Source organism: Bombus huntii, chromosome 14, assembly GCF_024542735.1.
Source record: "Bombus huntii isolate Logan2020A chromosome 14, iyBomHunt1.1, whole genome shotgun sequence".
Classification (NCBI taxonomy): Eukaryota; Metazoa; Arthropoda; class Insecta; order Hymenoptera; family Apidae; genus Bombus; species Bombus huntii.
The window spans coordinates 6,986,059-7,000,969 of record NC_066251.1 but is presented as its reverse complement, the minus strand read 5'-3'; the positions used below and the strand labels follow the sequence as shown (position 1 = coordinate 7,000,969).

The following is a 14,911-nucleotide window of genomic DNA, read 5'->3' as shown; positions in this document are numbered from 1 at the left end:
AAGTCAGATTGGAACATTAAGACTATTTCTTATTTTTATTACTTAAGGGCGGCTATAGTAAAAGTCTGGACTAGTGTATTGGGGTTTGTCCCAACATTCCGGACGGGAAATCCCGCTGTCTTTCCTTCTCCGACATGTATATATCATATACAGTCTTTTGTGTGTAAGAAATAAAATATTTCAATTAACGAAATAATAAAGTATTTTATAGTTAATGGAACCTCCTTTTTAACTTACTATTGCACTTTATTTTTCAATGTACAGACATATAAATGAAAATGCTACGTAATGCTTATTTACCTACAATATCTACTACAATAACTACGACATGACCTAACATAAATTACATTAAAATGATACAATAATATAAAATAGTAAAAATTAGTATGGAAAGTCAAGAGTTTTATATTAACACGCGCACAAATTACTGCAATAAACGGTCTTTTGTTTCAAGAATTTTATTTTTAAATTTGCCACACTAGGCTTATCAATCTACGGAATTGTATCTTTACTTTGCATTTACTGTTGTATTGATTGAATATTAAGTTTTAACTTTTTAAATTTGTTCGAGTTGTTTTTCATATCTTTTTTTAAAATGTAGAGATTACAAATGAGTTGATTTAATATTTACTTTGTATATAATAGCTGTAATGTTGTTTTTCATTACAATAATAACAGTAAAATATATTTGAAAACATTGAAAATGTACTTCTTTTCAATTTTTTTCATTGTAAATTTGTAATATAATGCCGTTTCGTAAACAAGAAGTAAATTTTAGGTATTACAAAGTTCTTAGTAATTTTTAGATATTTACATAAAAGCAAATCTGGAAATTTAATTCAACATCGAAAGCTATGAAATTGTTATCATATAATATCTTCACTGAAATAATTAAAATTCATAGAAAAACAACTCTGATAACCCTAGAGTTATCTCTCTATTTAGCATTCCTATAATTCAAAGTTATAATTACGAAGATTTGAGTAGTTAACGAGGGCCGTCCCCCATAAAATCAGTAATAAAAGCGTAATAAAAAGTGACTAGTTAAACAGATGGATAATAAAGGACAAACGCATCTCTGTTTGTAAAGAAGGAGGAAAAATAATTTACTTTATAATTCGAATGTTTGCGGCCCCGGTAAAGTACTCTAATTCACCGCTACAATTATTTATCTTCACGTTTACGTGTAATACCAACTTATCTGAAGTCAATCCCGTGTTTCCTTCTTAACAACTGATGATGATCTTTGATCATTAGTACTTATCGTACAGTCATTTACATTAATATTATTCTTTGCTTTAAAGTCAGTCTTAAAATTTGTTTGTGGGTTAGTAGTATCATCTTTAAATATTTCAGTATAATGAAAACTACTCCCATTCCCAGTCTTTGTATTTGTGCTAGCATTATTGCCAATGCCATTTGAATGCACTTCAGTGAAGTGTTTGTACAGCATTAGTGTTGTACTAAACTCTGATTCACATCCAGGTATTTTACAACTGAAACATGTTTTCTTTTAATAATCTATCAAAACAGATTTCTAGCAGTAAATTCAAGAATACTCAATCAAAAATGTAAATAAGTACAGTTCTATAATATGTGAAGCATAAACAAGTGACAATATAACTTACCGAAATACTTCATTGCTTTTAGCAGTTTCTTGTACTATTGGCAGTTTTGAATTAGCATGATTGTCCTGGTAATGTTTCCATAAACCAGTTACATTGCTCACCTGAGCTCCACAGCCAGGGATCTTGCATCTAATTAATATAAAATAAAATTAAATGGAGAAATTAATTTTTTGATAACATTTATACTAATAGTAATTACCTGAGATGCAAAAGATACAATATAAAAACTAGAATTTAAAATCACATGTGATAAATTTGACAAAGCATTTAAAATTATGAATAACACGTATCTGTCTTTACATATAAAGAATTAAAAAAGATACTGCTTTTACTTGTAGATGTTAATAGCTTCAAACTTACAAGAAAAAACTGACCGTTGAGGCTTTCCCTTGTTTTAATTTCAGTATTGATTTGCTAGAATTTGAACTAATTGTATTGGCAGCTAATTTATGACTATCTTGGTGATGACGATAATGGGATATGTATTTGTATTTTCTCCCACAGCCATTAACCGCACATTTATAAATTTCTTGCTTGTACCTAGACATACGTTGCTTCTTTGGAGTGTATTCTTCATCATCCGAACAATTACTGTTTGTTTCCATAGTATTCTCCTCGGATTTTGAAATATCACGATCAAGTTCATTTCTGAAAATCTTTTCTAGATTATCTAGTTCAATTCTATGGTCTTGATTTCTAGAATTTATACTGCACATTTCATTTTTCGTATTTTTCGTAATGGTAATATCACCATTTACATAAACTACATTTATTTTTTCTTGGGAATGTTCACTTTGCAGTTCTAGACATTTGTTTGTGTTATTCTCGTATTTAGATAGAAAATTCTCTGCATTTAGAATTAAATTTTCATTCATAGAAAATGTGCCTGCTTCATTTAAAGATTCACTAATGGAAGAATAATCTTCTTTTGAACTATCATTTGCAGTATTTTGATCATGAGAAACCTCATTTTTTTGTTGCTGTGCAGTATCACTTCTGAGAAGATTTTGCTCATTATTATCATCATACTGACATACTTTTATCCCAAAAGATTCATTTGTTCTCTTCTCATAACATTCCTCTGTGCTTTGTACAATTTCCTCATCCATTGCATTTTCAGGATCTTCAAAACATATTACTTCTGGTTCAGTGGGCAACGTTGATGGTTGTCTATGGCAGTTTTCGATATGTTCTTCTAGATTGATACTGGTTGTATGTAAAGATCCACAATTTGTGTATGGACATATAAATACATTTGTTTCATTATTATGCCATTCTTGATAATGGCGCCACATGCTTCCAGGATCAGACAGTTCTTCTCCACATCCTGGTTCTCGACAGCTATAAATATAATTATTAATATACTATACTATTACCTAATATTTCATAATCAATTTTTATAACAAATGAAGCCAGCTTACATAAACCTAATTTTTAAAGCCTCGAGAGCTTCATGTGTTTTGTATTCATCTTGATTGGTAAATGTCTTGCCACAGCCCCGTTGTTTACAAGTGTATACTTCCTAAAAACATAATTTGATTAAGTATCTATTACAAATAACTTAAGAATATACATAATCTTTTCATTTCATTTATATAATAAACAAAAAGATAATAATTTTTGCAAAAACTTCCTAAAATATTGATGATAATAGCTCAACCGTAATCATCAAACATTTCATATCCAAATTATAATACAAAATCAAATTGTTTTACTAATCTCATTCATTTAAATTATAACTAGACTGCAGATTTTTATGTATTTGTGGGAAATTTGGAAATGTGAAATTGCACAAAATGCACCTAACATGAGAAAATATAGAAAATATCCAATGTATAATTCTTTCTATAATGCTTAAGTATGAAAAAGAGGTTCCACAGAAGTCCTATTTTTTAAATTATATTCTCAAAAATATTAGTTTTCATAAAATCCACAGTCTAATTATTACATCTCATCAATAAAAAAGATTCCTTTAACTATATAAAGTAGTAAGTTAACAAATAAAGGTAAATGGTGAGTGACTTGTTTTGAGTTAGGGGTCATTGAACCCATTAAATGCCTCCGGTGATTTTACCTTTTTGGGGGCTATTTCCTCGATAGTACGATTCCTAGATACGAATCTGATGACGCTAACTTCAGCAGGCCTATCTGTGCATGTATCCGTACCCTGGCCCATCCTGGCCAATATGCAATAAAAACGGTGAATAACGACGCGTTTCGATGCTCACATAACCTGCATTCACCAACAGGAATTCAGAAGGGAATTTTTCTAGCACCTTGAATGAAAGTCCCAAATACACAATCATTTCCACGAACGGGACGCTTTGTCGGGCTACTTACCAACAAAGTGCGCTCCCGTTCGCGCCGGAATATATTCCCTTTTTCACCTCATATTATACCATTCCCAATAATATCAATCATTTGTTGTCATTTCAATATACTCAAGCTACTATCGCGAATACGTATTCACCATAGTCTTTCTGCCCACCTTTCGACTTTTATTGCGCCTACCTTCATATAGGTTTAAGATTAACATATCGATAATCACATCGATAATGACTACACTCGATGTAAACATTTGTCGATTTTTTAAATATGATTTTTAGTAGATACTTGCAAGTTTTTGATTGTGAAATTATAAATAGAACGTTATTGATAGGAAACAATGGTTTATTTGAATTCATCCTTGAAACGTATACATATTCTTTTTAATCTTACTGTGGATTTTCAAATGCTGCACTGTTTCGTAACTTATGTACGTAAATCACGTAAAAGAATCTATTGAAATACATACTTCCACTGTACTTTCACTCTATATTGTACATATATCCTTTCAAATATCTATGTGGTTTAGATGAATTCTTATATGTGGCGGCAATCTTTAATAATATAGCTCCGAAAATTTTCACAAATAGATTTACTGCATTCTATACAATAGTATGTTTTTTCATCTCTAATACACGAGCAAAGTACGCATTTGTTTCTTTTTTGTAATTTAGCTGCATGTAATTTTTCAAATTCTTGAATATTAAAAATCTGCATCCATGGTAATTTTCATTGAACTTCAAAGAGTTGTACAGAATAGTCAATTGATCATTTTTGAAGTTATGAGAACCATGGCTAATCATTTTAAAAATTGCCTTGTAATTACTCGCCCATTGTAAAAATCTAAATTATGTAAAACATTCAAATAAAATATAGAGCAAATGTACATATATGTTTTCGTATATACCATGTATTCAACGCGAACAATTTTTTTGGAGAGTAGATATGACTGGATAAATTAAATTACTATTTATTTATTTCAATAAAATATTTTGCTGAGTTCGACTCTAGAATTAATTTTTTTGGACTTGAAAGACTTGAAGACAAAAATAATTTATGTTATCAATTCCAAATAATTATGCCGCTATCGATCATAGATATTTCTTTCTTTCTATTCATTTTAAAATATGACATATAATTTATAATTCATTATTACTTTTTAGGAAAGTACGAAACAATTGAACTTATCAGAAGAATGACTGATTACTATGAGCAGATTGCAAGGTTATTAGAAGCGGGTCGATTTTCATGTTTATACTACTCGAAGGCGTTAATGCGTATACCAGTCACTACGTAAACGTTGGTCGGGTCACTATTAGCTAGGATGTGACCTGCACGTCGGTATCGATTTACACAGGTGTTAGTTTTATTGTGGAAGCGATAATTGTCTGTAACATAATATATGATCATTAAATTAGAATCGATTAAGATCAATGTAATTCCAGTTTAGATTAAAGGATGCACACTGTTTATTTGTTACTTCTTATAGCATCTTTTTTCATTCAAGAATATACTCGGTATGTTCATGGTGAAGGTGCGTAAATATGTCCAACTCTTTTTTAATAATAATACAATAAATTATGTTAATTTTTAAATTATATTCTCATCTTTTTCAGAATTTTTTCTTTATCTTTTAATCAAATAGCTTATACGTTATTTTTTAAATGTTATTGATGAAGTATACTAATTCAAAAAGCATATTGATTTAATTATTCTCTATGTTTGAGTTAGAAACGTAAATGAATCGATTAATATGTTAGTCGTCATTATCTTCATAAAATAAAAATGTTTTAAAATATTTCTAATTATTCTTTACATTATTTTCTATTAATAGATAATGTGGCAAATAATAAAAATAATGAAGAAATGCCGTCGCAACTAACAGTAACATCTTGGAATGTAAGTTAGGTCCAAAATTCAGCGTATTTTTTACCTTTTTTAATTATAAAGATGCACAACATGTTTATTATTTTGTAGGACATGCCTTTCTCAGGAATTGTAAAAGAAAATGGAAAGTGGGTTGGTAAAGGATATGCATTTTACATTTTTGATTTACTCAGTACAAAATTAAATTTCACCTATACCATTATTCCACCAAAAGAACATATTTTGGGTGATAAAAGTAGCGGTATTCTTGGTTTACTTTACGAGAAGGTATTATTTAGATTTTATAATTCATTTAATTGTAATACAATGATTTAATTGTTAAAGAAATCTATTTCATTTTATAGAAAGTAGACGTAGCTGTTGCGTTCCTTCCCGTATTACCGGAAATCGGACAATATTGTACGTTCAGCGCTCCACTAGATGAAACGAAATTAACTGCTGTGATGAAGAGACCTCAGGAATCAGCTACAGGTTCCGGTCTTCTGGCACCATTCGAAAGAACTGTCTGGCTATTAGTATTAATGTCATTAATTTTTGTGGGGCCAATTATTTATTTTTTCGCTAGTATGAGGTTTCTGAAAAACTTTTTAATAATTATTATAACTAATATAATCAGTAATTAATATAAATTTTAATTTAATCTTTTGATATATAGAGCAAAATTATGGCACGATCCAAGTTCTGAAAACTTCAGTTTGTCCTCTTGCTTCTGGTTCGTTTATAGTTCTCTGTTGAAACAAGGAACGAATATTGTTGCCACAACAGGTAAAATGTATTGATTAATTTTAAATACATTGTTATTACAATTTCTAAAAATTGTAATTGGAGTTGCAGATTCAACACGAATGCTTTTCGCTACATGGTGGATTTTTATATTGATTTTGACATCCTTTTACACGGCAAATCTCACAGCGTTTCTTACAAAGCCTCAATTTACGCTCTCTATTAGTTCTCTACAAGATATTGTTCACAAGGGATACAGTTGGATCACCTATAAGGGACGAACGATTGATTTTCTTCTTTCTCAAGTACGATGTAAAGCGATCTTCCTAACATTTTAATGCTAAACTGAATTATTTTTTGATAATATTAAACATTTTAACGTATAAAAATAATACATTAAATCTTGTTACGTTTTCAGAATCAGGAGAACGATTTGAGTTTATTGAACGTAAGCAAATTGCAAGGAAAAGGCGTTTTTAAGTACTATGAGCATTCAAGAGCTATTTTAGAATCAGTTACTACCAGTATGTATTAAATATCCTAATATACATAGAAAGAAATGATCGTAATACTTTCTCCTTTTAGAAAGACTTTTCCTAGCAGAGGCACATTACTTGCAAACTTTAATATTCAAAGACTATATGAATAAAACGCGTCATCATTTACAACATAACTCGCGTTGTACGTATGTTATAATGCCTGGTAGCATTTTAATAACCAGCCGTGCCTTTGGTTTTCCCCATGGTTCAACCTTTGAAAAACGTATCAATAGATTGTAAGTTTTAATTGGATTCAATCTACTAACTTAAGTTTTACTAAAAGTAAAGATGGTTATTTATATTCCCATCTTTTTTTAATGGAATATTGTAATAGAAATGAGTTCTTAATAGAAACTTTTTGAATATAGGTTTTATTGTTTTAAATTACAGGCTGTTAAGATTAATAGAGACTGGTATCATACATCGTACGAAGAAAGAAGATCTGCCATTAGCTGAAATCTGTCCAGTTGATCTTCGTTCAAGCGAGAGACAATTGCGAAATACTGATCTTCTTTTAACATACAAAGTTGTCGTGGGTGGATATACAATTGCTGCAATTATCTTTTTATTTGAATTTATTTACGCGTTTATATCGTACCGAGTACAAAATGGTAAAAGAAAAGTATGCTGCTATCTGCCTTGTTGTGGTCCAAACGAAAAACCACAAAATCCTTTAAATAGCAATCTTCCAGCACAAAATTATATGATGATGTTAAAAAGAAGTCCTCCAGCGATTTATCAATATCCTGGCAATGTTTTGATAAAAAGAAAACAACAATTTATTAATGGAAGAAGTTATTATGTGGTTACTAATCCATACGGTGATCGAAAATTAATTCCTATTAGAACTCCTTCTGCTTTTTTATTTCAATATGCAGCCTGATCACATTAAAAATATGTAAGAAATACAAAAATATTTTTTGTATGTAGCATTACATATTGAAATGCTAAAATTATTTAAAAATTGTAATTTTATAAAATTAATAAAATATACGTTGGATGTAAATTTTTTTATGTGAGATTACATAGATCAAAATTTTTTTATACTGAACCTTTTTATATGAACCTTGTGGAATATAGCAAAAAAAGAAAAATGTAATCTTTATGATGTTTTGTATTTCTAAACAAAGCTTTCGCGATCTGTTTTTTCTGATGGAAACTTTTATTAAATTATATTAAATTACACTATTAACAGCTTAATAATATTTATATTTGAACATATTATAGCAGAAATTTTATTTAGGGAATTCTGATTTTCGTAACAACTGACTGATCAATTTCTCACATTGTTGGCAGTACTGAGTTTAAGATTGGGGAGTGAGCAAGTTAGTAAACAATACAAATAATACTGCTGATTGAATTGCCCGGGCGTTTTTGTAAATATCTATGTTCTTCTGTATTTATAAAATTTTATAGTTAGTATTGGAAATCAAAAGTAGCCAATTACTTGATTTGGCTCTTCTGTGGAAAATTAAAGACATTTCTTATTGTATTATATTTTGTTTTATGAAAAAGTATTTCTCTTTTGCATCTGATAATAAGCTTAAGGTAATTAATTCACAAAATAATATGTTAACCATATCTTCTATCACTTATTCTTGTACTAGGTAGTTTCCAAATTATATAAATATTTTCCTTTCATGCAAAATAAAAATGATCATTGTTTTTTAAATATTAACAATGAAATATCTTCTAGAAAAGGAGAGAGAAATGGCTGAGGAAGAAATCTGTGGATTTCTAGATGTCAAGTTTTGTGGTAACAAGTCCAAAGTTCATAAGGTAAAAAAGAGAACATTGGGCCCTTGGAAAGTTTGGAAAAGGCATTGGTGTTCCTTTCAAAAGTTAGATTCTGAATTAGGAGTCAGAGTAAATCTTGATTATTGTATTGGCAACGATAATAGTTCATCATCAAATGACAAAGAGAATTTCATAGTAATACCATTGGATGCCATTATTTGCCGTACCCAATCTAGATCTAAGCAATTTGCTTTTGGTATATTTCCTATCAAAGATAGAAAACCATTGCTCTATTTAGCTGGTAATTCAGAGACAGAGTCACAGCGGTGGATGGCAAATATTAGACAGCTATTAAGACCTAGAAAGCTTAAATTTGCACCAGGATCTTATAAAATATCTATGGTTGACAATCCACATTCCAAAGCATCAGGATTGACAGGTATTTAAGTCATTATTCATAGAAAGAATCTGTGCTTTTTGAAGTTTAATTACCAGAACTTCTTTCAGGGCTGTATGGTGATTTGATAACAAGCACATTAGGAGTAATAATAAAGGATATTCATTCTGGTGAAACATTAGAGAATTTTGAGTGGGATGAACTAAATCAGTTTCACTTGATCACGGCAGGACGACCAGATGACGTTAAATGTATTTGTGTGATTCATACATCAAAAAAATTCCGTGCTGGAATTGGTGAACTACATTTGTTTTGTTTAGAAGCTGGTAAATTGTTGCAAGATTTGGTAACTCAGGGCCGTGGTCCAAGACACAAGCAAACTAATGGACGACCTTTAAGCTTAAGTGAAGGTGATATTAGAGCAATATCCCATGATGAACGTTTGCGAAGTTATTCAGTAACAACTGGAAGAATGGAGTTAAAAATATTATCTAAGAGAAGAGAATCTAATGAAAGATATGAAGAAATAAGCTATAGAATGTCTGGTAAAATAAATGAGGATGTTTATCAACCAGAACCATATGACCATTATCATGTTAGAAGATACTCTGATATTTCGGCAACTTCTGGGATTTATGAAGAAATTCCAGATGAATCCGACATGAGTGCAGTGGCTGCCTCAAATTTTTATATGGAGAATCTCTTTTGTAATCGACTGTCGGAAGAGCCACCACCTTTGCCTCCACGTCAGAGGTGCGCTTCAGAGTCCATGAAAGGAAGCAGGTTTGTATTCATTTAGTTTTTCTTCATTCAATATTATGCTTGTTTAATATTACATTTATTTTTATTATATACATATATATGTCTTTTTAAGGTTGCAAGATATTCGGGCGTCTGGACCTAGTAGTTTGCCTTTAACATCTCATAAAAACTCTGTACTGATCGAGAAAAATAATTTAGGATTCCAAAGAATAACAGATGAGTCTAATTACGTTCCCATGTCACCTCGATTAAAAGATATCACGTTAGTAGAAATGCAAGCAGCTCTACAAGAAAATGATTACGTTATTATGCGATAGACAGGACATCAATTGTGCAGTAAACAAATTCTCATGAGAAATCTGTTAATATTTGCTACCTAATATTTGATTTCGTTTTTAAATTTTTTTTAAATACATATATACATGTTCGGAAGAAAATATAAAAGATGAGGCATGATTGAAGTTAATTCAATTATACGTAGATATAACAGAGAAGAGGTCAGGAACTAGTTTAAATTTTATTGAACCTACTGATTCGTACAAAATTTCATATACTTTATTCAAAATTATAAATTTGTACATGTGCGAGGCTTCCGTTATCGGAACTGTATTGGAGCGCGTTGTTGCAGCAGACCTATGTTATTTAAGTGTTAAATACGGCAGAATTTTTTAAATTTCCTTAATATTAAATATTCCTTCAGTCATTAAATTCTCTAGATTTTATATTTTTCTAAGCTAATCTGTAGCCGTTAACCGATATTTTGAGCCTAATCCGTGATTTGTAAAAATATCAAATTCTTCACGACTTAGAAGGGCTCCACGTACATCGTCCAAAACGATCACCTTCGGATATCTACAAATAAAATAAAAAAAAGTCTGTCACAATTCCGCGATAATAATATACATACATATATGTATGTAATAGGTATATTTGACATCTGCATCATAAAAAGTTGTGAATTTTATACGAAATATATGTATATATATACAAGTAGCCTGATTGAAAAAGTATATTTACCCATTATCACTGCATCTTTCCCAAGCTTTTGCCAAAGACATTCTGACTAAATCCTCTGCAAGGCATTCAACAGCCTAGTAAAATATAAAATATGTAGGAAATTTAATTTTTCATTGATTTTTAAATTATGTAAAAATATATATATGTAAAACATACCCGCATTATCATTCGACCAGCTGCGCCATGTACGACAGTAGGTACAATTTCTTCAGAAATTAGCTTAATACCAATTTCTCTGGCAGTTTCACAAATAAAATTATAAAACGGCACTAATTTCTTTTCAAGTTCCAATACTGTAATTTTCGTGTTTACAAATTCCTTATGCTCTTTTGTTTCTTTTAGTCCCTTTTTGCTTTCTAGTGCAACATCAGTATTTACAACATCAACCTCAATGTCCAATTCGTTGGATTGATGTAAATTAGAGTTAAGCAAATTATCATTCGATTGATCTGGATAAATTTGAAGCCACTTGCAGAAAGTATCAGGCTGTGTACATGTAGAAATGCTTTTGGCGATTGTGGAAACAGGTAAACTCTTCTGCTGTTTTATTGACCGAATAGTCAAATTCGGACAAAGAGGCGTATAACCGTGCAATCTCGCCCAAATCATTATTTCCTTAATGGTCCATAATTCTTCCTCCGTGAATGGCTTTTTCTTCATAAAATATCGTATCATCCTTGCTCGATTCCATTCACAGGCATTTCGCTTCGCTATACTATAGCTAAAAAATTCTTCTTCGCTCGTGCAGGCATAAGGATGGAGTCGTCTGTAATCGGAGTCGGAAGCATTTTGAGTTATCAAGGGCATTCTTCTAACAATGAATCGCAATAGGCCTTGAACATTCAGAATATTTGCTACCTCAATTGTTCGGATGATTTCGTCATAAAACTCCTTTTTACTTTGGAGCTTGTACTTATCCTTGCCTAAAGTGATTTTCTGGCGTGATAACTTGAATTCCTTCGATTCTTGATTGTTCACTTTTAACATCTGTTCAGTAGCTGATTCTTTTTCAAAATTAAAAGAAAGATCATTTGGTGAATTTCTTCTCTCAGCTATCTTTAGTACTGGTATATTGGAATTTACATTTAAGAGAATACTTTTAGAAACTTGAAGCTTTAATCCTTGTTGTACCTTTGTTCTATTAGGATCTTGTTCTTGGATTTTAGTTTCTGTACCTAAAGGTTTCTTCAACAAACTAATACCACGAGAAGTAGTTAAATTTATCTTCGATTTTGTTGAATCATTATTACGGGCATAATTCATACCTGCAATATCTACAGGAATCGTTTTATTGTTCTGAAGAACTAAGACATGTCTATTTCCAGATGGTTCAAACAATGGAGGAATAGAAATTTTCAAAGGACGAAGGTTCGAGTGAACTCTGGAGCAACTTAGAGGAAGTACTTTCCGATTAACTTCATCTAACAAAGGTATGCTTGTGCTTGTTAATTCCTCTTGTACCTTTAAATCTGTTAAATATCCATTTATTAAAAGTTCACTTGTTATTGTGTTATTAGTTTCAGTGTCCTCTTCTCTATCTTCTTTCTGCTGATTATCTACCGTGACAATCTTATGTAAAAATGAATTAGTTAATGTTGTTGATGAATGATCAATAGTTAAATTTCTTTCAGAATTGTTTAAATACTTGGAACCACAATAATCATGATCAAGTTCTACATAATATAACAGTTTTTTCACATTTATTAAATCTTCATTAATTTCTATATTTTCTGAGGATTCTTTCTTAACTACCACTTCACTGCTCTTATCTGCTAATTCTAATGTTTTATTTATGTTGTTACTTATAAAATCAGACATGAGATTAGAATCTTTATCATTTTCTAGCTTCACATCGTAATTATGCTCGTTCTCATTAAAATCTTCGTCAATTACTTTACCTGTATTTCGTTTAGAATTTCGGGAGTCTGCATAGATCCATATATCGACAAGTGTCTCGGATCCTAAAGTTTGTAGACCAGTATAAGTACGGTCTAATTTCAAATAATGAATTACGTCCATTGGCTTATTGAGAGCACTTTTAAAATGCAATTGTACTCTTAGCGGGAATTCACCCCAACCGCGTCTTGAAAGACAAAATGGTGCTGATGTAACTTCAACAACATCATTAGGTCTATAACTAGGATGTAAAAAGAATCGAACTTTGCTAACAAAATCATTAATATCAGGATTTTCTTTATTTCCTCTAACATACATTGTCCACTTGTGACTAGCTGCATCTTCTCTCCATTCTGGAGGAATCCATTTTGAAATGTTTCCAATAATTATACGTTTCCTCACTTTGTGCCTAATACCTCTCGATGGACATTGAGACTCTGGGACTCCACTTTTTGGAGGAATATATCGTGGAATTTTCTTTGGCCGTGGATCTTCGTCCGTTTCATTCCTTCTTTTCTCTAATCGATAATGTTCAGAAGCTTCTTCTATTTTTACTGCAGCATCACCAGTGGTACTTGATGAGTATATCGAAATTGATTCTGATGTGGTAAAATAACTGTCTTTGTTAGATGTTGTTGACGTAGAAATAATGGAACTGTCGGATAACTTTGGTGATTTACCAATTAGCTGTTTTATTGCAGGATGAATTTGAGTTTGTTTTGCTTCTCCATTTTGTGAATTTTGACACTGTTTGCGATTATAAAAGTCAGCAACAATAACATAACGCAAAAGATGAAGGATTTTTGATGCTCTATGCAATCTTTCTTGTAACTCTAAAACTTCTTTCTCTTTTGTATTAATTTCCTGGGAAAATTCCCTTTCAATAATAGCAGTTATTTTTCTTGCTGTACTGCTTCGTGCTAAAATGAAATAACAATAAAAGCGAATGCAAATAAATACAATTAATTCTGTATATTTTATTCATTGTACACATTCAATTTTTAGTGATGTTGTTACAAAAAGATAGTTCTTAATATTAAAATAAATGGAGTATAAACAGGTTAGATACAATAGAAACATCGCGTAAATTTGATAAAAAATTTCATATATACCATTTTCTTCGTAAATTCGTTGATGTTTTTCATCACTTGCATCGGATGGCCCGTAATCGGGATCTTGATCTTTTAAGGCACTCATTTACCATAGTTGTTTTCGAACGTATAATTAAGTGGTAAAATATTTAAAACCTACTTTTTGTATTTTATATGTAATAAAAAAACTGTTTTATCGTTAATATCAGTTTCTTCTTATAGTACTTGTAATTTAAATGACGACCATGTGCTTTGTACTTCTTTTAAACCACCCTTTGAACAGAGGGTTGAAATTCGAAGTGTTGATGCAACTTTCTATAAACAAACGATGGAGGTTATATTTTCCACGAAATATTTTATTTCAGTCAATGATGCTGATTATATCGACAACAGAAAATTTATCGCACATTTTACAACAATTATCTTACATACATTATTACAAATCTGATATCATAGTGACAGATATATATATATATATATATATATATACACATACATACATCATAGTTCAGTTTCTATATTGTCCATATGTTATCTCATGATACCGTAGAAATTTTCAAGAAAGCGTGACAACACATGTGAAGTATGTTATTAGTATTGTATTATATGTATACATACGTAAAGTTAGCTTAGTAACAACAGGTGTGCTTTGTAGTAAAAATATTCAATCAACTTTATTATTATTTCCCTAAAAGTGTAGCAAAGGAAATTTGTTAAATTTTGTCAGTGTTTTCCATTCTGCCTATTGTATATAATAGAAATCTATCGAGAATGTCGCTTCAAACTTTTACCTGAAAAATTAACCCTATCAATTTCTACTTGACTGATCGAAGTATGTAACATTTATTCATTAATATTAAAAATTCGAAAAAAAACCTCGAATATACCTAGGCAATATAGAGTTCATAT

General features: G+C 30.5%; 4 protein-coding genes across 9 annotated transcripts; 2 read left to right on the top strand and 2 right to left on the bottom strand.

The window, feature by feature from the left end:
* Positions 1 to 225: 225 nt before the first annotated feature.
* Positions 226 to 4,131, bottom strand: LOC126873136 (zinc finger protein GLI4-like). Of its 2 annotated transcripts, none has more exons than XM_050633704.1 (6): positions 3,969 to 4,131; positions 3,703 to 3,904; positions 3,050 to 3,150; positions 1,989 to 2,969; positions 1,629 to 1,757; positions 226 to 1,496 (listed from the first exon to the last, which is right to left on the bottom strand). In XM_050633704.1, the coding sequence occupies exons 2-6, from the start codon at positions 3,802 to 3,804 to the stop codon at positions 1,208 to 1,210; spliced, it is 1,602 nt and encodes a 533-aa protein (XP_050489661.1). In that variant the 5' UTR covers positions 3,805 to 3,904; positions 3,969 to 4,131; the 3' UTR covers positions 226 to 1,207. The 2 variants fall into 2 exon arrangements, with proteins under 2 accessions (XP_050489661.1, XP_050489662.1); XM_050633705.1 differs by having other exon boundaries at positions 3,703 to 3,861; positions 3,969 to 4,113.
* Positions 4,132 to 4,262: 131 nt separating this feature from the next.
* On the top strand, positions 4,263 to 8,123 carry LOC126873133 (glutamate receptor ionotropic, delta-2). The gene is made up of 10 exons (XM_050633700.1): positions 4,263 to 4,383; positions 5,117 to 5,487; positions 5,788 to 5,852; positions 5,931 to 6,107; positions 6,185 to 6,411; positions 6,496 to 6,605; positions 6,675 to 6,868; positions 6,982 to 7,087; positions 7,149 to 7,338; positions 7,493 to 8,123. The coding sequence occupies exons 2-10, from the start codon at positions 5,412 to 5,414 to the stop codon at positions 7,983 to 7,985; spliced, it is 1,638 nt and encodes a 545-aa protein (XP_050489657.1). The 5' UTR covers positions 4,263 to 4,383; positions 5,117 to 5,411; the 3' UTR covers positions 7,986 to 8,123.
* A 141-nt stretch (positions 8,124 to 8,264) lies between these two features.
* LOC126873138 (uncharacterized) lies at positions 8,265 to 10,322 on the top strand. 2 transcript variants are annotated; one of them, XM_050633708.1, is made up of 4 exons: positions 8,265 to 8,650; positions 8,804 to 9,278; positions 9,347 to 10,019; positions 10,111 to 10,322. In XM_050633708.1, exons 1-4 carry the CDS (start codon positions 8,609 to 8,611, stop codon positions 10,313 to 10,315), a joined length of 1,395 nt encoding a protein of 464 aa, XP_050489665.1. In that variant the 5' UTR covers positions 8,265 to 8,608; the 3' UTR covers positions 10,316 to 10,322. The 2 variants fall into 2 exon arrangements, with proteins under 2 accessions (XP_050489665.1, XP_050489666.1); XM_050633709.1 differs by having other exon boundaries at positions 8,799 to 9,278.
* A 19-nt stretch (positions 10,323 to 10,341) lies between these two features.
* Positions 10,342 to 14,903, bottom strand: LOC126873123 (uncharacterized). 4 transcript variants are annotated; one of them, XM_050633682.1, is made up of 6 exons: positions 14,794 to 14,903; positions 14,621 to 14,690; positions 14,024 to 14,317; positions 11,172 to 13,831; positions 11,016 to 11,089; positions 10,342 to 10,850 (listed from the first exon to the last, which is right to left on the bottom strand). In XM_050633682.1, exons 3-6 carry the CDS (start codon positions 14,106 to 14,108, stop codon positions 10,733 to 10,735), a joined length of 2,937 nt encoding a protein of 978 aa, XP_050489639.1. In that variant the 5' UTR covers positions 14,109 to 14,317; positions 14,621 to 14,690; positions 14,794 to 14,903; the 3' UTR covers positions 10,342 to 10,732. The 4 variants fall into 4 exon arrangements, with proteins under 4 accessions (XP_050489639.1, XP_050489634.1, XP_050489636.1 ...); XM_050633677.1 differs by lacking the exon at positions 14,794 to 14,903 and having other exon boundaries at positions 14,503 to 14,631; XM_050633679.1 differs by lacking the exons at positions 14,621 to 14,690; positions 14,794 to 14,903 and adding an exon at positions 14,499 to 14,610.
* Between the last annotated feature and the right edge of the window lie 8 nt (positions 14,904 to 14,911).

What these genes read in the sequence shown, in the direction of transcription:
- LOC126873136 (XM_050633704.1), bottom strand. Translation starts at nt 3,804, where the DNA reads ATGGGCCAGGGTACGGATACATGCACAGATAGGCCTGCTGAAGTTAGC. An exon ending in AGGAAATAGCCCCCAAAAAG is followed by an intron (nt 3,151 to 3,702) that starts GTAAAATCACCG and finishes TTATGTTTTTAG; the next exon opens with GAAGTATACACTTGTAAACA. An exon ending in GCTTTAAAAATTAGGTTTAT is followed by an intron (nt 2,970 to 3,049) that starts GTAAGCTGGCTT and finishes TTATATTTATAG; the next exon opens with CTGTCGAGAACCAGGATGTG.
- LOC126873138 (XM_050633708.1), top strand. Translation starts at nt 8,609, where the DNA reads ATGAAAAAGTATTTCTCTTTTGCATCTGATAATAAGCTTAAG. An exon ending in CATCTGATAATAAGCTTAAG is followed by an intron (nt 8,651 to 8,803) that starts GTAATTAATTCA and finishes CTTCTAGAAAAG; the next exon opens with GAGAGAGAAATGGCTGAGGA. An exon ending in GAGTCCATGAAAGGAAGCAG is followed by an intron (nt 10,020 to 10,110) that starts GTTTGTATTCAT and finishes TGTCTTTTTAAG; the next exon opens with GTTGCAAGATATTCGGGCGT.
- LOC126873123 (XM_050633682.1), bottom strand. Translation starts at nt 14,108, where the DNA reads ATGAGTGCCTTAAAAGATCAAGATCCCGATTACGGGCCATCCGATGCA. An exon ending in ACGAATTTACGAAGAAAATG is followed by an intron (nt 13,832 to 14,023) that starts GTATATATGAAA and finishes ATTTCATTTTAG; the next exon opens with CACGAAGCAGTACAGCAAGA. An exon ending in GAAAGATGCAGTGATAATGG is followed by an intron (nt 10,851 to 11,015) that starts GTAAATATACTT and finishes TTTTATTTGTAG; the next exon opens with ATATCCGAAGGTGATCGTTT.
- LOC126873133 (XM_050633700.1), top strand. Translation starts at nt 5,412, where the DNA reads ATGCACACTGTTTATTTGTTACTTCTTATAGCATCTTTTTTCATTCAA. An exon ending in TCGGTATGTTCATGGTGAAG is followed by an intron (nt 5,488 to 5,787) that starts GTGCGTAAATAT and finishes TTCTATTAATAG; the next exon opens with ATAATGTGGCAAATAATAAA. An exon ending in TAACAGTAACATCTTGGAAT is followed by an intron (nt 5,853 to 5,930) that starts GTAAGTTAGGTC and finishes ATTATTTTGTAG; the next exon opens with GACATGCCTTTCTCAGGAAT.